Raw genomic sequence first — 22,269 nt, 5'->3', positions numbered from 1 at the left:
GTTCTTCAAAAAAATAAAAAAATATTGTAAATATGTACATCATGATCACAGTTTCTTTTATAAACATTCCACAAAATGTTTTAAATCTTTTGTATAGTTTAAAATTCGTAGTTATTTTAATTTTATCACCTAAGATTTAATACAAAATTCCCCTTAAGTTTATATACTGGAAATTAAAAACAAATTATGCGCAACTTTACAATAATTATTTATGAGTGTTTGAAGATAAAATTTTGTTACTTTTGTTATTCAAAAAACTTTAAATATTTCACTCGAAATTAAAATTAATTATAATTTATTTACTCGGGTATTCATAAATTATTAAATATTTTTTTGATATATTAAAACAAAACAATTTTATACTATCAAAAATATTGTATTCAATATAAATGTTATTTTAAAATAAGTAGTTAGGGAGGTATTTTCTTGAATTTTTATATTTTTGAATATCATATTTGATATTATTATATAACATTTTAATATTTTACTATTTTAGTCATTAATACATTATACATATTAATAATATAATATAATATTGTATTACTTTGGGTATAGAATATAGAAATTATTTAGGGATGGAAAACTATTTTGCTTCCTTCTATAAAAACTGTGTAAGTAAGTATGCCACTGACTAACAATAATAAAAACTACCAAAAATATATGCATGCAAAGGGGTAGAGAGTACAAGGTTATAGGGACAATAATTATAATGTATTCAACCACATAAATTTGAACTAGAATATTTAATACATATCAGAATTTGCAATTTAAGATTACTTCATTGTGGTTCACACAGAATAAATTTTTTTTTTAATGGTCTGATAGTACAATTAAATTAAACATTAAATCAGTTACAAAATTGTTAGTTAGTGTAAAAAAATTGTTAGTACTTATGGAACACCTAACTGGCCTAAAATTATGTATATTTAATCTATAAATTAATAAGTCTTTTTATATCTTGTACTAAATCATACATTTTAACTTTCTGTACTTTTAGTAAGTACATTTAAATTTTAGAATTAAAATTAGAACTTTAAAACACCTAATTTTATATAGTTTACTCAAAAATCAAGTTCAGTCTAAATTTTAAAAAAATCAGCTAATATATAAAACTGAAAAATAACATTATGAATGTACCCATACAGGGTTTAGACTATAGGCTATACTCAATTATTTATCTTAAAAAGTAATAATAGAACAATGTTTACAAAAATATTAAATATTTGTTTAAAGAAATAATATACCATTCATTTTGTAACAGTTAAGAGTTAGGACATAACAGAGGATATTGACTATTTATTAGAGTACTAGCTACATAGTACTCGGTACTTTAGTAGAAAACTTAATAAAACTTAATTAAACTAAAAAATATTTAACCGTAAGTTACTTATAATAACGGTTAGTAACAAGTTATAATGAACATAAAATTCCATAGCTCATTAATGGTAAATTATTTTAACATTTAAAATTATAATTTTAGTAGGTTTAAAAATTAAATGCAAAAAAAAATTGAAATATATAACACAATGAAATTATATTTACAAAAAAAAACTTCAATTTACAACGATAAATATATTTTTACTAGGTACTGTAGTTTTCAAATCCAGTTATATTGAATGTTGAAATATTATTTTTCTTAATCTATTAGTTAAGTTATTTAGTATAAAGCTACTTAATTTGATTATTCAATTTACAACTATCTATATTGTTCATTTAAAGGTAACTTATTCTAAGTAAATTAATTAATTAAATGAATACACATACGTTAAATAAAATAAACAATTAGCTATATTTTTTTCACCACAAATCTTTGTAATATATAATTATCATCAATTATCACTTTAAAGTGCATGATCATATTGTATGTTATAACGTCTTACTATGTTTGTATAACATTTTATAGATCACTACTATATAAATTTGTAAACCAACAAATATTCTTAACGGTAAAACTAAATTGAACAAAATTACATTATATGTTCACAAAAGTATTGCATTGACTTAAAATATATATTGTATACTGATTGGTGATTAATCATCTCTTACATTTTGATTTCCGGTAGAAGTGATCACACTGGTTAGCATGTCTCTAGATCCCAATTGTTCTATCGATTGCCCATTACTAATAAGATAAAAATAAAAATAAAAAAGATTAGTTATAAAACAGAATGTATTACGATATTTAAATATAATGTTTAGTTCTATACATGTATAAAACCTCTTGCTTAAAAAAAATAATTTACTTTAAGCCCACTCTTCATTATAATTTTATTTTAAGATTACCGTTGCAGAAAAGTCATGATATGGATGAGAAAAATTAATTTTGTAGTATAGGTAAATTTCAAGTGTAATAAAAGTGGAAATACAGTATAAGTTGCAAATTTACAATACACTGTCAATCATCAAATATCCATAGATAAGATATAAGTATACCTAGTGTTGGGCACTCGTCTCATCCAATAGTTCAGACAATTTAAGAATTTCCAGTTTATCATAAAACTAATTAAAGATGAAACATTTTGATCATTTATAATCAAATCTTAGGTAAGTTACAAATTAAACTAAATCATCACAAGAAATAATATAGTACTTGTAACCTGTAGGTACATAAATCGCTAGATATATCATAATTTTCCCATAGTATTTTAATTTTTTTCTCGATTTGTTTGTAGTTTTTACACTTATGTAAATAAATTATAAAATCAAAAAAATAATTTTTTTAAACTATCTATGTAATACTATGCATGAAACATTTAAAGCTTTTAAGGAGGGGTCGCCAACTGGTCGATCTATATTGGAATATTGGTCTATTGTATTAAAAATTAATTATGAGTAGGTACCAATATCGGTTGCTCACGAGCTTAATCTTAAACACACTATTACGCTCTTTATACAAGGAAAAATACAATTTCAAATAATAAAAGAAGAATGTTATTACACTTTATGATCATGCTCCATGTACAAATATTTAATATAAATAATATTCCTAAATAAATAGTGGTCGATCACTAGATTCTTAAAATGTTTAATGAAAAATTAAGCTCACTTATTGGGAATGTTCGGCAACCCCTTATCAAAGTATTTAAATAACGAAAAATATAATAAACATATTCCTCACTTATCCCAGATTCTAAATTTGGTGGGTACTTTGGCTACGTTACTTAACTCAATTGGGCCACAGTACCTAGGTAGATACTAAATTTGGGAAATCGATTTTTTTAAGCACTTGAGGTATAGTTCCTTATTTCAATAAAATATATTTTACATACAGCGTACAATATTCCAAATTTAATAACTAAAATCAAACTTGTGTAATGAATGTTTTAAAAATATTTAAGTTTATTTACTTAGGCACATGACGGTTAAGGTTTGTTGGCGGTGGGGGTAATGAAGGGATGTGAATTTGAGAACCGTGAGGCAGGAAGTGTTCTTGTGATGTCATCACAGCTGGGTCATAACCAAGATGTCCGTGTTGATGTTTGTTATCCGATGAATTAGTAAACAAGTGAGGAAGTAGGAGTTTTGTTGTTACTTCTCCTACAACATGAAACGTCATACTATTATTATTATCTTTATTTCAAACAAATGGAAAATAATTCATGTTAATAATAATTTCTAAAAGTTTAATAAATACCTACTTAACTATTTTTATTCAACTAATATTTTAAAGTTATATAACAATTTACTATTGTGAATATTGGAATTAAAAACAAAATATAAATAATATAAAAAGCGCCTTGCAAAAATGTAAACGCAACTTATTCTACAACATTCAAAATAATGAATAATTTTTCCTGAATAATATCTTACTTTAATCATCATAGTTAAGTGCATATTATAATTTTTCTTAACTAAAAACTATTTTGTTTAATTTAAAGAATTTATTATTCAACTGAAGCTTTATAAATTTATAATCCTAAACAAAATATTAATTTATAATATCATGAATTAATAATATTTGTAATTTCAGATTTGTGAACGAATGCTTTTTTTTTATTAATAATTTATTTTAAATGGTAATTAATCTAATAATATTATAACTGCGTTTTGTACTTTATTTTAATACATAGCATAACTGTACAGTTATTAAATAATTATTTTTACGATTTAAGGGGATCGTCGGTGGACAATTATTTTAACCAAAACATACCAATATTGTCCACTATACTGATCGACCTAGTAATGCGATAATACTTTTTAAAACTGATTCGATTTCGTTAAAATGTCTACTTGAGATCGGTCCACTTCTTCCAATTTGAAAACAAAAAATGTAAATACATGTAATTTTAAAATTGCCTTTTTTGAACTCCTTCAAAACTGTAAACCACCAATCCCCTTAAAGTATGTAATTACTAATTGATAATTGTAATGCATTTATGCATTTTAAAATGATGTATTTAAAATTGTACTGTAAAACAATAATTATTATATATTTCCATTATTAAGTCTTACATAAATAAATAATGGACAGTTCTATTTAAACTCTAAGTAAAATAATCGATTCGTGTAAAACTGTACATAGCTTATAGAACTAAATCACTTATATTGAATGAAATTGATTTATATTTATTATGCTGATTAGTTTTTTTAAATGAACATGTTTGAACATATTATATAACTTTATAAATAATATTATAATAATTTATCATTGATATTTTCTACTACTACTCATACAGCATTCGATTAAGCACGAATAAAGTAAAGTATAAACTTTAACTATATGCCGAGCTCGAGCAAGTGACTTTTCATAATTTATTTTATTAATGTATTATGTTTTGGTATTCGTTTAGTATATTACCTACAGAAAGAAAATCGAGTTAAGTATGTGACCCTATACCAAGACGATTATCTGTAATATGTACGGACAACGTATGGGTACCGATATAAACAGGCAAGATATATTTTAAGTGATACACAAAAAGTGTATTGCCAAACATTTTTTTTTTAATGAAATAAAGTTTTCTTATAGTAAAATAATTGTATGATATTTTTTGAATAATTTTGACATGTTGCTGTAATAGATATTCAATATTCTTATACACTTTTTTTTACTGATTTTGAAATTATTAAATTTAATCCTGTATTATTTTATATTTTTATTAATGATTGTAAAATAACCCAATTTTACGATTTTTAATTTGACCAAAAAAACTAAAACGAATACCCAACAAGATAGGCCACATACTTAACGAATAGGTACCTAAGTTTATTATTGTCCATTAATTATTATTATTGAATTGTATAATGACCTGAAATTCAATGAATGTGAAAAACACAATGTTTTTAAACTAGGTATGACAAACTCTGCGACGATACAACAAGCATTTGTACAAACATATTTACGGCAATACTTAATATATTCAAGGTAAAAATTAAATCGATTTTAAACTTTAGTACTCAGTGAAAGATGTACAAAACGTGCAATGTACGTCGAATACTACAATGTGTCAAAACTCGGCTCACTGTTATTATAATATAGTTGATTTTTTTATGTCACCGTGTTTACCGCCGCCACGAGATCGTTAAACATTTTTCCTTATCAGCTGTACACGGTACACCTCCAACTCTTTGTGCACTTCACCTCTTATTCCCTTGTACAAACACTGCAATATTGACACACTCGCTGATAAGACCGTAAATCCCATGCGCTCGGGTCGTGCCACTCACTACCCACCAAGCCTCCCCCAAATGCACACAACATATTTTTCACCGAAAAAAATAAAACAAAAGCCATTACAACATGGATAGGTACCAATATAATTATTATAATATTGTATAGAACATTGTACATTGGGTCGATTTAATATTGTTATTATTATTATTATTATTATTATTATTATTATTATTATTATTATTATTATTATTATATACCTTTCTCTTTAGACGACGAGTTTTGGCCGAAACCACCGATGGACGGGTTCTTTGGTTTCCTCTTTCTCGTTTGTATGCCGTCTTTCTTCATCGTCAACGGCCTATTGACCTGAAATCACCCATGAGACAATGTTTATTTTCAAACCCTAGTAAGTTAGTCATCTGGGTTTCCTAGTTAATATTGACACAAACCGCACACAACAGCCATCCGGTGCACGTATAATACGGCGTGGGTACACGGTACACGGACACACGGTACACTGTTGTGCGTGCGTGTGTGTTTGTGTGACGTGTTGTATGCAGACGCGAGCGTGCGCACGCCCGGCTATGAAGGTGGTTTGAGGAAAAGGTTTCGCTCTCTGCGGATATTTACACACCGGGTGACGCGATATGAGCCAAAATAGGAGCCACTGACGAATTAAAAGTAATTATTGTTCGAAATACGAGCGAAGAGGGAACGAAAACGCTTGCCAACATACGGCGCTGGTTTAGCTCTTTAGCCCGCGAGAAAATGTTTGAAACGTTTTTATACTTTTATTACTACACCGCTGCGCAGGAACAGTAGGCGGTACACACCCGGTCTGGTCCGAGAATATTCTTTTCGTTTTTTTTCCTCTCATATACTACAAATGTTTATTGTTTACAACGGACGAAAGCAAAAGCCGGTCAGGAAAGACCGAAACACGGCTGCGGGACAATATCATTTAGAAAATACGAAAGAGCAAACAGATAATAGCTGCATGTAGTATATTATATATTGGGTCCGTGGGAACTGGGAATCGAGAATAGTGCCATGAATATAGTATATTATATACCGATCGCAGAAATTTAAATAATATCTACGAGTTGTTAAACAATAACCGAGAATCGAGATAAGTAAAACAAACCTTTGGATACGTTTTCTAAAACGCTTGTAAATCGTATGAGGAGGACGCGTTATGTACAAACCCGTCGGTTGACAAATAACCGAATCGTATAATAGGTATATTATTTTATTTTATTTTACATCATCCAAATTGTCAGGATAATGTTAAGTTCGAGAGTGAAAATCAAAATATTCTGTAGACAAAAATAATATCGGCCGACCTTTACGATTATCACACACACACATACCCAAATAGAATGAAAGAATAAACAGCTCTGACTTTGGCTACGACTTTGCAAGCGAACAAAACTAATAATAATTATAACGTATTTATTATAATTTATAACACACTACCTATTACGACTGTTTATGTCGACTAATGTGTAAAATATGACGAAGCGTACACGTCGAATAGGTACCAACGTTGTATAATAATAAAGAATAATGATATTATATAAATATATATATATGTATAATATAAACATATTGTACGATCGTTTATGAACAATAGCTTACGTTGTGCAATTTGAAATAGAGACCACAAGCGTTACACACTGGTTCTCCGTTGTTGTTTCGTCTCCACAGAGTCGTCGTATTTGTCGAACAGTTAGCACAGGCCACTCCGGAACGTTTGTTCCCCGTTTGCTGGAACGCGTCAAACAAATCATGAGATCATTATTATAGAAGACACAGTGACCACAACATTATAGCATTATTATTATTATTATTATTATTGTTGTTGTTGTTATTGTAGTGTCATTTTATGAATTAAATATTTATGATATTTTATTATATATTATATATACTCGGATGACATATACACATTATTATCGATATAGTGAGCACATAATATTATTATGATTATGGCCGATTTCTGATCATCCGCAGGCCGCGGCAGTCGGCTTGTAGTGATGCACACGGTCGTGAACGGGAACATTTTTTGAAGGGTATTATGCTGTTTGTATTATAATAGCATGTAAATCTTCGTTGTTGGTTTATTACTCATTGTTAAGCGGTCGTTATTGTTGCCGACGTTTTCCCCGACATTGGTCCATGTACAATAATAATATGGAGTATACTGCGATGATTATGAATAGATGATAATACGTGCTCGTGGAGGTTCAATCGGTCAATACCGTTAAGATGATATGGTATCGAAATATATGTTATCGGACGATTTGACATTTCGATAAACGTATTTATATAAGTGTATTGTTTGCTTTCATTTACAGTGCCAAACTACTATAATATATGTAATTAGTTTAATCACCCAATTGGTGAAGAAAAACCAACTAACAAATGATCATTTTCTCCAAATAGTCGACGATATTTCGCACTGAGAGTACTTAGTACTTACATTAGTGTAGTAACTAAAATATTGAAGACTTTGATAAAATCGAGTTTTTAATATCTTAATATAATATTACCCTATATTAATGTAACAGTTTAAAGCATTCAATTTTTACAGTACGACATTATACACTAGAGTATTAATGTATTATAAATAATGCCATTTTTTCCATAATAAAACATGACGTGAAACCCAAAATCTTCAATTTTCGAGTTACTACACTAATGTACTCACGGATTATGCTTATTTAAGATACAAATATCACTATTTATTATACCTAGTACCTTCGTAGGTACTATTATTATTAAAAAACGACTATTCGTATTAGTGTAAGGCGGAAAAGTGTTAACTATATGATTTGTATGGTTTCTATAATATATACATATATGCTTCTGATTTATGTAGGTATAGAAAATCCTGCAGACATTCGATGTGCCTGTACTTTTTATGCCTATTGGTTTTAGACGAATTTCTAATTCTTAGAACTACATAAACATTAATTAAGTATCAGTGTAAGGTTCCAATGAGATCGTTATACTGTATAACTTATACACGTCTTATACCCATGGATAAACTATGCAATTAAAATAATAAATTAAAAATTTGACTCTTAAACTCGATGAGTCTTTTATCTAATAGCCTCTTTTTGGGTGGTACGTTTATTTTCTGTGGTCCTAATCCAAAATCGTTCAATCGTAACGGTATACATGACCCGATGACCCGGCTATTAATCAACTAATGGTACGCAATATACTATAGTATATTATTCAATTATTGTATAGCCCACCGGTTACATTTATGTAAATTAAACATGATATTACATAATATAATATACCGGCATAATAATAATACATTAATACCATATACGTGTAGTCATAATCGGTTTGTCGTGTCGTATCGTACCTGGGTGGTTTTCTTCTGCGCAGACCTGACCGGCGGCCGATTCACTCCGTTGATCCTGTTGTACAAGCCGCACGCGTTGCACAGATGGTGGCCCGTGCCATCCCTCCGCCACAGGGGCGTCACGTTGGCCGCGCAATTCACGCATTCCTTCATGTCCACGTTCAGAATGCCGTCTGCAAAAACCAACAAACAATAATCGTCAAAGCGTGTTTCACTTTATAGTGTCACAACTATATCTATATGGCACTTATTAGGAGCCCCAGAGAAAAAGAGTGATTAATTATTATATATAATTGTCTCAAATCAGTATACTATACTTAGTCGTATAAAGTAAACTTTGAATTCAAGTGTATAAATGTATAAAATACCCATTTGACGGGGCGTTAGGCCGCCCCTTCGCCCGATGTGATTACGGCACAAAGAACGTTGTATATGCCGACCGATTGATCGTTAACTGTCTTAAAAATACAATATCGAAATCAGCACTTCAGGGTAAACCACCACCTATGTATACGTACTCTGATCGTAGTGTTCGTCGATCCACGACGGTCCGGGATTACCGGTCTGGAAAATGGCATACTGCTGAGTCACTTGGATGCTTCCGTCCGGCGGTCCTAGTCCGACTTCTTGAATTTGCAGCGCATTGGCCGCTGCAAGAGTCTCGTTTGCCGCCGTCGTGAAATCAGCTACTTGTTGCTCATGGGGTCCCCAGAAGTCCGGTTGTCCTTCACCACCACCTCCACCGCCACCACCGCCACCGTTAACATCGTCTTGATACTCAGGTTGCTGTTGCTGTTGTTGCTGCAACAGAGTCTGTTGAACGTAACCGCCCTTTTGGTGACCGGCTTTTACACCGTAATCTCCACCACCGCCGTGACTCTCCTTATCATATATGCTGAAAATGTCAGTCACTGGTTGTTCGGTTTCATATGTTTGGTACGTCTGGTATGAGTTTTGTTGCTGGTAATTCTGCTGTTGCTGTTGCTGCTGCTGTTGTTGTTGTTGTTGCTGCTGTTGTTGTTGCTGCTGCTGCTGTTGCTGTTGTTGTTGTTGTTGTTGCTGTTGCTGCTGTTGATAGACGTCCGTAACCGATTCCAAAGTCACGTAACTGGAATTTGGATCCATTTTACTCTGCTGCTGCTGTTGCTGATGATGTTCGTACTTGATCAGGGGTTGTTCAAAACCACCTCCACCACCACCACCGCCATCCTCAGGTGACTGTCCTCGGTACTCCAAATATCTAATTCGTTGATATCTTTGATTATGGTTGGGAAATTCGGCGGCGGCCACGTACCCGTGGAACGAGGCCAACTTTTCCATCGGTATTTGCAGATTTACTTCGGTACCGTCTACGTTCCTCCGGAGTCGGATAGCTTCAGCGGGTGGACTAAGGTCTTTTTGGTATTCGTCCGGCGACGCAGCCTCTTCGGGAGTGTGGGCAGCGGACGTGCCGTTTTCGTTGAACCCGTCCATAAGCACCTCCGTCGGTACGCATTCCGTATTATCAGGCGTACAGTTTCTAGATAACCTAATGGCCGGAGAAACAAAATAAAAGCAATATAAATATGTATATTATACGCAATCGGCATACCAATTGCCTACATACAGCATATACATAATATAGTGTATATACTATATATGTATCGCATAATATAATATGTAGGCAATATTGCTGCGTTATAAAAAAATCAACTTAACAACAGTTAAACGACGGAATTCCATAATAATTACTATGATATACACGTTATATGATAATACTATTAGACAATCACGTATCGTACCGCCACTGCACTTACCCGTCATTTCCAAAGTCTCTCTGTTGTTGCACTTTCAACTGCGACATGGTGTCTGCCGCATTGCTCTCGTTCCTGGTCTGTCCTTCGATGTTAGGTACGGTGGTTATATGACCCGACGTCGTAATGGTCCTGATATGAGCTGGGGCGGGTCTTATCACCCCTCTGGAAGTCCCGTCGCCCTCCATGCCCTTTGACATTAATTTATCAAATTTCAATACATGTTATTATATACCCGTGATGCGTATATTATTATTTATTATGAATATAAATTATAATATATAATGCATATAATATATATAATATATATGTATATGTGTATCACTTTTGACGTCGTACGACATTGTGCCCAGGACGTTAGAGAGGAACAAACAACGGTCATTATCGCGTCTGTGGGTCAAACTCGAAAGAAGTGAGAGTGAAGCCGACGTCGACCACGGCGTCCGGACGGCCAGACCGATCAAACACGATATTTTTTACGTCATTGACAACAAAAACGTGCGCACATAATATTATGTTATTATTTATAAAAATATAATATTTATATTCTCTACACAAACGACGAATATTACTACACGTTATGCGAGCGCGCACACATACACATGACACTCGGCACACACATACACACACACACACACACACACACACACACACACACACACACAAACACACACGCAGACACAAACATACGGTACGCACACACTCGGTACAAACGAACGCAAACGGACTATCGGACTACATATCGGGTTTAGGGACACTACCAGGCCGAACGACTAGCGTGAGACTGGTATTTTGAATGTGTGCCGCCGCGTCGAGTGCATCTTTTTATCTCGAAACCCGATGAGATAAAACGGGTGCCCCGATATCTTTGTCGCCCGTTTGTTCGATAACATAATAATATTATATACACAACAATATATTCGGAATAGCCGTTGTCTAATCTTACCCCAACTTTCCTGTCAGAGATATCCCGGTTCGCGTGATAAAGACTACAACGACACGAAAAGAATAAATAATTTACCTGGGCGCTATCGTGCCCGACAGTAGCGTTTCGACGACATGGTCGTTCGGTGCGTCATTATCGAGCGGAACGTCCGGGAAACAACAACAACAACAACAACAAAATCATATACACCCAAATCGCCGGGCGAAGAGTTCTACCACAAGACTCGAGTGTGCAGTTATCTACCGCGTTACAAGTAACGATTTACCACCGTAACCAGAACTTTACTGCAAGACGTCACGACGAGCTTGTTTATGCGGTGCGCGTCGGACGGAGGTATATTGTATAGTGGTTGTCGCGCGTTTTGTTCAATCGAAACCGATTTCTCGGCGAGAAAATTAAATAGTACAAAATACATTAATATTACGCCCGAACTAGAACAAGTATATCATCGTAATATGCGCAATGACTTGGCGACGATTTCTGTTATCTCCGAGGGGATTATAAAAGGTACACATTACACACTTAAGTTTCGTGTTTGCTTTGAGGTTTTTTTTTAGCTTTTCAATTGTACATTTGGAGGCTTATAATATGTTTTTTATACACCAGCGGATGAACATTGCGTGGTGTGACTATTTGTTTCGTAATCACGTTGTACAGGTACTTCGGATCTATATTAATTTCGTTTTAAGTGCCACTGCTGCGTTAAGCGTCTTTGAATAACTATATAGATGATTCAACACCGAATATAATAACACAAACAACTGCAAAGAAAAACTACAGTACATAGGTTAGACATTTAATTTGAAAAAAAAATTGTTCGTTCTTCCAGTAGGTATACCTAACCGCAATTTTTAAGACAATCGTACTAAACAACATTTCATATTAATGGACATAAATTATATAATTTATAAATATAAAAATTATATAATAGGTTTAAGTTTCGCGAACAAAATGTTATCACAATAATTTCCTATGTTCGCAATTTCAGTACATAATATTTTTCTCATTTGTCATTTTTTCATACTTATCGGGTTTTTTTTTATTAAAATGATATAAAATACATTTGATTTTTATAAATATCATCATGCTTAAATTAAAAATACCTATATTTTTCTTAAAATTCTCATGTATCATGATAATGACCACGTGGCTATCTAACAGGCGTTTAAAGTTTAGGACAGGAGTGGTGGTGCAGTAGTTCAAAAGTATTTTATCTTTGAACATTTTATCAACTCCACCCTTTATCTGTCTAAACTTAAACGTATATATAATATAATAAGATAACTACGTGATCAACATTCAGTTATGGAATACTTACATTCAAAAAATATATATATGCTAAAAATTATAATTTATCACTTTATTTATTTATAAGAACATCTGAAATGAATATACCATTTTATACCACTAGCAACAGAAAAAATTATAATTTGTGAAAATAAATTTTAAAAACTACCGGAAAACGATGTTTTCAGTCACATGAAAAATCTAACATGTGATTTAAAATCAATAAATTATATCAGGTTTGTATTCGATTTATTAATCTGTATTTTATTTAAATAAATAACATAAAATATGAATACAATAAAATGTACGATTCATATTAATTTATATTTAATTATATTTTATCAAATAATTATTCATTTTTCAAATTACAATTACATTAATTATGATACCAAATTACAGTGGTCTGACCAGACCAAGTTTGTGTCAAACATTAAAAACGTTGAAACCGTTAGGTTAGCGAGAGGTAGAGTTTACGTTATTATGTACCTATAATATACTCGTACATTTTTGTTTAATCCTGGTAATAAAGGCACAAACTACACATTTGCATGCTGGTTCTTATAGTACAACACTGTGACGGATCATTTTCAAATACGTAAATCTTGCAGAGTCGATGTAAAACATTAGAGGCGTTAAATGTAATACAGTTATTGTTTGTAATTGCTAGTGTGCTAATTAATTTTATTCATTTTCTACTAACGAAAATTAACTGAACTCTAAATTCCGACGAATGTCTTAGTTACAGCCCAGATAAATGAGCTACTCGTGTTTATAGTTACCGGGTATTATGATTTCGTATTATCAAACATCACCGTGACTAATATATTATTTCAACGAGTTCAACGTAAGATCGATAATTAATTTCGAAGAATCTTGCATTTCGTAAATAAAGCATTAATTAACAATAATAATAACTAATAAAACGCACGGCATGTCTTTTTGTCGTACGCTGAAGCATAAAAATTTTAACAAATACATTCGAAATACAATAATATACCTACTTCTGGTACAACGGTTTTTCACGACGACATGACATGGCGTCATTAAGTCCATCGAAAAACGAAGTCGATAGAATGTAGTTGTTATTATTAGAATAATAATAAAAAAAGATTACTTCTAACAAAATATCGTTAATGAGATTCGACTTACCTGTGTTGGAGTACACAGTGTTGGATTCACGGCACGAGTTTATCGCGACAATATATTCGTGAAATTTATCTTTGGTTTTTTTTTTTTTTTATCGAACCTGTGATGTGGAACTCTCCGTTAAAACCGATCTGACACTTGACAGGTACGCTCCTGAAAGATAATTGTCTTGTACAGAACTTCTCGCGTTATGAGTTTGGCTCCACCTACGGCGGCGTCCCACTACTGTCGCGCGTATACCAGGACCGAAACGAAAAAAAAACAATTCGTACGCGCGCGGTTACAAATCGTAACTAGGCAAGATCATAATATTTTATAATTTATTGCCATTCTTTATACTATAATATACTAGAACCAATAATCGTACAAATCGTGCGTGTGCATGTGTGAACACTCATATATAGGTAGGTACGCGTTGTGTCAGTGGAAATACATCGCTGTCCGTATATATTATACGTATATATATATGCATCATACATGTTGTATTATGGCGGCATATATTACTTTTTTGAAGTGGGCGCATATTATATAATATAGTTACTTTTCAAAAACCGTTTTTTTCTCCTTGATGTGTATAGATAATTTATATTACGCTCTAGTCACGTATCATGCTCTAACCGGCGGCACGCGAGCAATAAGTGCGTGTTCGGGTAAATAATAGTCATTGATCTCTACTCTGCATTGTATAAGTATAATAATATAATAATATGTAGATATTATTATGTCGTCTATGAAATAATATTATGGAGGAGAAAACTCCGATATCTAGATTAGTATTATTATACTGTTTATAAAGTATTCGCTTCGTCTCCCCGGATGCGACAGACGAGCCGCCTATAGCTAAATCATGATTGAAAAAAAAGATCGGCTACACGAGGATTAATCGTGCCCAAGGATAACAATGGAGCGATTCCGATTGGGTATTTCGGTGGTTCGGTATAATATTATGTCCGTCGCGTTTATGTATAATATTATCATATCCTTGGCTTTGTCCAAACCCTGTTAATCCACAGTCCGTTCGGATCTACGGAAATTATTATTTTATGTAGGGTGATATTGTGGTATAATATTAGGAAAATCCTTACGTTGCAATATAATATACATAATATTGTACGACGTAACTGCGTAAGTATGGGATCATACTATTGTTATTATATGGGTAGTTAATCCTGATCTAAAATGTCGTCTACTGACCATCCTGAAACCAAAAACATACGAAACAGTTGTATTTAAAACACGATTAAGTGATTAATGAATATAGTTTCGCGATGAGCGAGTGAGTGAGTGAACACTCCGTGGTCTTTTTTTCCACGTAGAATACCTATGTAAAATATTTCCTTGAATACTTCACCTCTATAAATTGGTATTCGTTCGCATGCTTAGTGATGGTGATATTTTAACTGATTATAATAAATTAATGACTGATAAGTTTATATTAGTAACTAGTTTATCAGGAGCTTCTTCAATAGGGGAGGAAGCCTATACTCCCTTCCATACTTGCTGCTATTGTATAGTTTATTTTTCAGTAATAATCTAAAAATTTTTATTTTTATGTTAATTTAAAAATATAGTCATAATAGTTTGCTACAAAATTAAAATACTAAAAATAACTTATAGCTGTTACATAAGGCCCTAAATAATATTATCACCTTCAAATTTGATAATAATTTAATTCACTCTAGTATATTAAAAATAACAGAGAAAAATGTATTATATCTTAACGCACAATTACTAATTATAGATAAGTTTCGCGTTGTTGAGACGTATAGAAAAATATTGGGTATGAACTATGAAGTTATCTGTTTGAAATATATATATTTTATAAAAGATAATTGATTTAAAACTATAATGTGCAAATACTGAGTTTAAACCTTTAGCCCCCCCCCCCCTTACAAATGGGTTTGAATGGCCTCACAATGAATATAAATACACCTATTACTATATTAGTTTTTATTTAACTTATGATATTTATGTTGCTCACTTATATACGATAGTTTTCCTTATTTTCCTAATTATGGAGAAATATAATGATTTTAAGAGGACGCTACACCCGCATGTGTTGTCTCCGTCTCATAAACGTAGAACATAGCAAAAACATGTTTTGCGAGGGAAAGAATCGAAAAAGCTACAGTCATAATTAAGAAACGAAATTTTCACCACATAAAAAGGAAAACTTTGGCTGTGCAATATCGTTTTTATTTTTTCGATATCGGAAGTACAAAAAAAGTTATTCAAGTTTGAAAAATACAAAAACAAATGTATTTTGAAACAATAAGAACTTTTTTCATATAAGTGATATCGAAAAAATAAAAACGGTATTGCACAGCCAAAGTTCTCCTTTTTATGTGGTGAAAATTTCGTTTCTTAATTATGACTGTAGCTTTCTCGGTTCTTTCCCGCGCAAAACATGTTTTTGCTATGTTCTACGTGACTACACATGCGGGTGTAGCGTCCTCTTAAGACATTATTTCAATAACAATATTTACTAAAAAGCTTTTAATAATCACTAAAAATAACGACCCACTGAATTTAATTGTGCTCAAAACGTTTTGTAGGTAGGTCGTATAGGTATATAAATGTATACTTGCCTAGATATATATGAACGGTACAAAGTAGGAAAAAAAAGAAAATACAATAAATTACGAATACCTATGTAAATTTGGTTATATTTTGATTATTTGACAATCTTGTGGTAAAAGAATGCTTTACAGTTTTATCATCAAAATGTATAATCGATCTATAGTTTTTTGTACTTTTTTATACTAAACTACTAAAGCATCAATAAAAAGATAAATAAAAGTCGTTGTTTTCAACACAGAAATTTATTTATTTTTGCTCCCAGAAAAGTGGTGATTTTGACTATTCTCCCCTTTTACAATGTCATATTCTTATTAACATAAATATGGCGGAAAATTATTGCTTCATTAATTTCAATAGTATATAAGCATACTGACTCAGTTATAGTAATCTAATTCATAATCTATATATCTATGTTTATAATAGATTCACGAATTTTTTATTATCATATGATTCATTAGTAAAGTTCCATTGTCAAATATATTTTTTTAATATTCAATGTTTGTTTACTGTACTAACTTTTATTTAAGTTAATACACGAATGAGTATATTTAGTATTTAGTCTATGACGGTATTGTTAAGTATTTGAGTAAAACAATTCAAGTACCTACCTACTTACATTAGTACCAAATACAATTTTAAATACTTTTTTCCTTGAGTATAAAGTGATGGTATTTAAAATATCTACTTAATGTTTGCATGTAGGTACCTACTGAATATTTTAAATTTTAAATGGTATTTAAAATTTAGTAATATAATGATTTGTTGTTGATTTTTATTACAGCTTGGATGTACCTACATCATATTGAGTTGGCACCTCCATAAAAATTGGTCAAACAACGATGTCAACACTAGTCATTACAACTCGTGATCTGCCGTTAATATATTACCTACATAAAATAATAATAACTATTATAATATTATGTACACAATTAGACGGCGAAAACATATTACAAGAAAAATATCATGTCAGTCTCATTTCTCAAATCCTCCATTCAATCTAATAATACGTTGGTATATGACATGTGTTCGGTGCACATTTTATACAATATAATATAGGTACCTTGTACCCATCTGTATGTTTTTAAACGATGATCAAATATATTATTATTTAAGTCAAAATTAATTGTTCAATAGAGGCCAATAGCTAGGGTACTTATAATTATGTAAAATACTATAATTGCGGTTTTTAAAGATATATTTTTTTTTTCAGGTTCAGTAAAAGTACAAATTGTTCATGAAATTATACTGAAATTCGAAAATATCTTACTGCACAATACCGGACTGAAAAATGAATAGGAAAAAATCAAGTTTTATTGTTAATTTTTCAAATTTAGCAAGATTATATAGGTACCTATAATACCTATACCTAAAATAAATGATTAGTAATACAATTACTAAATCACAATTTTATCACTTAAAAACTTAAGTAAATATAAAGACATATTAATTACAATATTTTATTATAATATTAGTTGAAAATAATAAATACATTAGACTAGGAATCCATTGTTTAGCCCAGAGACGTATTGAGGTGCACAACAGTGGCATACTGGCATTCTTCATTGTTCCTACCCATCACCCATAATAGTATTTTTCTAAATGAACGGACATGGTATTTATTTAACCAATTTAGCTTTTTTATAAGTCATGTAAAGAAATGTAGGTAAACCTAAACGTGAAATATTTTAAACTGTCTTTAAACTGGAACTGTATTTAACATGAAATGCAATATTATAAATATAAATATGTAATTGATAACACTAAAAAAACAATTGTACCTCGAAATTACATAACCTGCAGATGTTCATATTAAAGAAAATTGAGCAGATAAGTTTTCGTCAAAATGTATAAAATGTATAAAGTGAAAAATATTTACTAATATAATAATATAAGTTACATAACATTATAATATGCAACGTACAAAAGCAGACCAGTGCGAAAGGAAGTAACCACCATTGATTACTCGTAGATATTCATATTATAATCACATGCCTAGTGCCTACCGCATTTACCAAATAAAAGCGTAGGACGTTCTGTAATCAACCGATATCGGTAACGCGTAAAAGTATTTATAATGAATCCGAACAAAAAATAATAAATTATTGATGTCGAAATATACAAATTCGTTTGGAATATTATGAGAAAAACAGAAAAATAATGCATTATGGCTTTAGTCTCTCACGCATAAAATACAAACAGTTTTAAAGAATTCAAATTAGGTGCCAATACTCATATTTAGGTACATTGGTCGTTGATAATAATATATTAAAATTTAATATTATATTATAATAATATATACCAAAATAGCACATACTTGCAATATATATATATATATATATACCACATATTATATACAAAATAAACAATAATAAAACAGAAACTAAAATTTATATCATATACTTAAAACAACATTCGATCGTAATTTAGATAATTTTACATGACCACAGTGGTCAGTGATCAGAAAAGCGTTTATTTGAGTAAACCTACGTCACAATACCGTATGAAAAACCGTCTGTCGTAGCCTGCAGGCGTATACTGCAGTGGAACGAACTTCAGAGAGGTTTTCGATAAGAATCCGAAAATATTTTAACCATTTACATCGAGACTAATAATTGACTGTCTGGTGTAGAATATTACAACACGACTAATGTCGACCTGCACCGTCCAGACAGACCTAATGACTTACAAATTACAAGTATACGACATTTTTTACTCAAGGACTCAAAAAAACCATCAATATAGGTATATAATGAAGTCTGTACGGCATGATCGTAGACGCCAGACATACTATCTATTCGTACATTTTTTTTTGAGGGGGGGCGACGAAAAGACTGATATTTTAGAAGACTTTAACTTAAGTTGAAAAGTTTATATACACAATATAATATATTTTATCCAATATATTATCTTATAATAATAATTAAATAAAAATGTTAAGTTAAATGGTTGTTTACAAATTAATGTGTGAATTATTAAATTGTTTTCAATAATGTATGACTTATGACTGTTATATTATGAAATGACAAATGACCAAAAACATTAAAACTTGCAGCAGTTTTTGGTACCTACCTAGTTATAAATTAATTTGCAGTGAAGGGGTCAGTTTAATTTGAGCGAACTGTACATCTGAAGTCACGTGTATGTATATTTTTTTAGGCATCATTTTGTGTACCGTACGAGTCTGAAGCAAATAAAAAAAAAAAATTGTCAAACAATTGAAAATTTACTCGGGACAAACGGTTTTTGAAAAACACATATTTGGAGCACATATCATATAAACCTACTGCTGTCTACTTATAAGTTACCATACAAGTTCCGTCGATGCACCTTGGGTTCGTACGATTCCATGGACGACCGCGATGATGCTGTACGGGAAGTAAGTCTGTCGAAATTAAAATTCAGACACGGTAAGATCACAACAAATTATTATTTTTATTGATCCTTACGATGAGCGTTTATCAAACGAATTAAATAATTTTGGACCGCTATAAAAGTACCGACCACACCGCAGCCGGCGATCGGCAATAAAATTCGATTATTTGTCATAGTCGGCAGTGCACACAAGAAAAAGCGATTTCTTTCCTTAATCTTTATTACTTCGATTAACCATCCGCCGCCGCGGCCGCACATCTGTTAATCGATTTGACAACATTATATTTATTGAGACGACGTTATATTATAACCTCCCGATTTATTGCCAGAGTTCTACACGTATCATAATATTCAAAACTCGATAAATAATAGAAAAATTAAATTACGGCCATCCGTTTTTCGAATTTAAGATATCCAATTACATCCACTCCATTAATTGAATTTGTAATTTGTTTGCTGGTAATATTAAATTAACAGTTTTAAATGACAAAATGACAAGAATCTATAAAAAATAGAAGTAAAAAATATTTTGAAACCTAAGTAATAATTTCATAGTCACATTATAATGACATATTAAGATTTATTTACTTAATACTTACAATTGTTTAAATGTTTTATCACTCAAAATAATGCTGACATAATAGTTACTTACTTCTGTTAAGATGATTTAAATGATTTAAAATGCATATAGTTTCAGTACTATAATATTTGTTATAATCAAACAGCAATTTTTATGAAATGAATTTTACATAGTTCTAAACGTTTGTTGGTGTAAAAATAAATCGATTGATCACAAACGTTTAAATTAGTATATAAGTTGCTCAGAACTATGACTAAATAATTACAATTTTACAACAACAAATATATCTATTATAATAATAATGATTACAAATATTTCGAAATTAACATGCTATAATTTTCAGTTTCAGTAAATATTTTTTTTTTAAATTAAACTATCAACTAATTAAAATATTTCAACAATTTTTCTAATCACAATCTCCAATTGATCAAAAACGAAGACTTAAAAACAAAAATAATATTTTTCAAGCAACTGATATTAATATTAACAAATTAAGTACATCATATATGTACAATAAATAAAGGACTTACAAGTATAAGAATGTACAAGACAGTAAATGCTACTTAACAAATCAGTGTTTTATATAGAGATTCAACTAGAACAAAAAATAAAATAAAATATTGTACTTGTGATTAAATAAAATTACTTATATGAGCTTATTATAAATTTAAGTTTTATAAATTTTGTTTCTTGAACAGAATATAAATATATATGCAGTCTTTGCTTTTTGAAAAAAATTAAACTCCTAATATAATGTCTTTGAAAATTGCCTACATTCCAATCAGTAATGTATGTATTATAAATTATAAAATATATTGTAATTAGTTAAATATTGTAAATAATAATAATATAAATAAAACATAATAATTTTTTCGTTTGTTCGTTAATGATAAATAGTTATTATAATATTGAAATCAACAAGGTTGATAACACTAAAGAATAATCAAGGAAATATAATAGAAATATACTAATTTTTAGGAATTAACAGACATGGTTAGAACACTAGGCCTATCTTTGTTGCCGGTGTTTATGTTATTATTGTTGTTGTTGTTGTTATTGTTGTTGTTGGCAGATGCAAGGCTTACTATATGTGGACTGTTGATAGACTCTTGTGATGACTCTGACTTGATGACATCATAGTATGCAGGTGTCATATGTGTGGCTGTTTGGTACAAGTTGGTATATGCAAGACCCGAACTGGCACTGCCATGATTCAAAACACTGCCGGATGTGCGGTGACAGTCACTATAGTTATGTTCAGACGCTAAAAGAAACAAAAATGCAAAATCAGTATTTATATTTAATTTATAACCTATAATTACTAATTTACTACTTAATAATACATAAAGTTACATAAGAATAGTAAATAGGTAAGAAAATACAGTTTGTCAAAATTTTCATTACAAAAATATTAAGGGGATTAAAAAACTAAAAGTATGTGTGAATCATATATAATAAAAAAAATCAAAACTTGAGTACTTGAACTCATATTAATGTTAACATGCTTTAATAATATTTTATACTCATGAATGTTATCATCTAACAGTGTGCAAGTACTGTAAATAACCAGTATAA

The 22,269-nt window shown here is 30.7% G+C and overlaps 2 protein-coding genes and 1 long non-coding RNA gene across 8 annotated transcripts in view; 1 reads left to right on the top strand and 2 right to left on the bottom strand.

Moving 5' to 3' along the window:
- Positions 1-1,765: 1,765 nt before the first annotated feature.
- Positions 1,766-14,437, bottom strand: LOC111027782. 5 transcript variants are annotated; one of them, XM_022306201.1, is made up of 8 exons: positions 14,166-14,437; positions 10,787-10,974; positions 9,509-10,518; positions 8,991-9,163; positions 7,253-7,381; positions 5,872-5,980; positions 3,348-3,537; positions 1,766-2,122 (listed from the first exon to the last, which is right to left on the bottom strand). In XM_022306201.1, the coding sequence occupies exons 2-8, from the start codon at positions 10,969-10,971 to the stop codon at positions 2,032-2,034; spliced, it is 1,887 nt and encodes a 628-aa protein (XP_022161893.1). In that variant the 5' UTR covers positions 10,972-10,974; positions 14,166-14,437; the 3' UTR covers positions 1,766-2,031. The 5 variants fall into 5 exon arrangements, with proteins under 5 accessions (XP_022161893.1, XP_022161895.1, XP_022161894.1 ...); XM_022306203.1 differs by lacking the exon at positions 14,166-14,437 and adding an exon at positions 14,018-14,154; XM_022306202.1 differs by lacking the exon at positions 14,166-14,437 and adding an exon at positions 11,805-12,007.
- LOC111027783 lies at positions 12,156-21,646 on the top strand. Its single transcript, XR_002603848.1, has 3 exons — positions 12,156-12,236; positions 17,524-18,089; positions 19,899-21,646. It is a non-coding gene; the product is annotated as an uncharacterized LOC111027783 (long non-coding RNA).
- The window catches only part of LOC111027781 (box A-binding factor-like), a 42,497-nt gene continuing 41,032 nt past the window's right edge, over positions 20,805-22,269 (bottom strand). Inside the window, exon 8 of one of the 2 annotated variants that reach the window (XM_022306198.1) lies at positions 20,805-21,958. In XM_022306198.1, coding sequence (XP_022161890.1) covers positions 21,669-21,958 — 290 coding nt within the window. In that variant the 3' untranslated portion in view covers positions 20,805-21,668. The remainder of the gene's footprint in view (positions 21,959-22,269) is intronic. The other variant, XM_022306199.1, reaches the window with a different exon arrangement.

This window comes from Myzus persicae, unplaced genomic scaffold (genome assembly GCF_001856785.1).
Source record: "Myzus persicae strain clone G006 unplaced genomic scaffold, MPER_G0061.0, whole genome shotgun sequence".
In the NCBI taxonomy this organism is placed as follows: Eukaryota; Metazoa; Arthropoda; class Insecta; order Hemiptera; family Aphididae; genus Myzus; species Myzus persicae.
Note: the sequence above shows the minus strand (reverse complement) of the source record. Positions and strands in the feature narration are given on the sequence as shown.

What these genes read in the sequence shown, in the direction of transcription:
- LOC111027782 (XM_022306200.1), bottom strand. Translation starts at nt 11,165, where the DNA reads ATGACCGTTGTTTGTTCCTCTCTAACGTCCTGGGCACAATGTCGTACG. An exon ending in AATGTCGTACGACGTCAAAA is followed by an intron (nt 10,975 to 11,108) that starts GTGATACACATA and finishes TTAATGTCAAAG; the next exon opens with GGCATGGAGGGCGACGGGAC. An exon ending in TCTATTTCAAATTGCACAAC is followed by an intron (nt 5,981 to 7,252) that starts GTAAGCTATTGT and finishes GGGTGATTTCAG; the next exon opens with GTCAATAGGCCGTTGACGAT.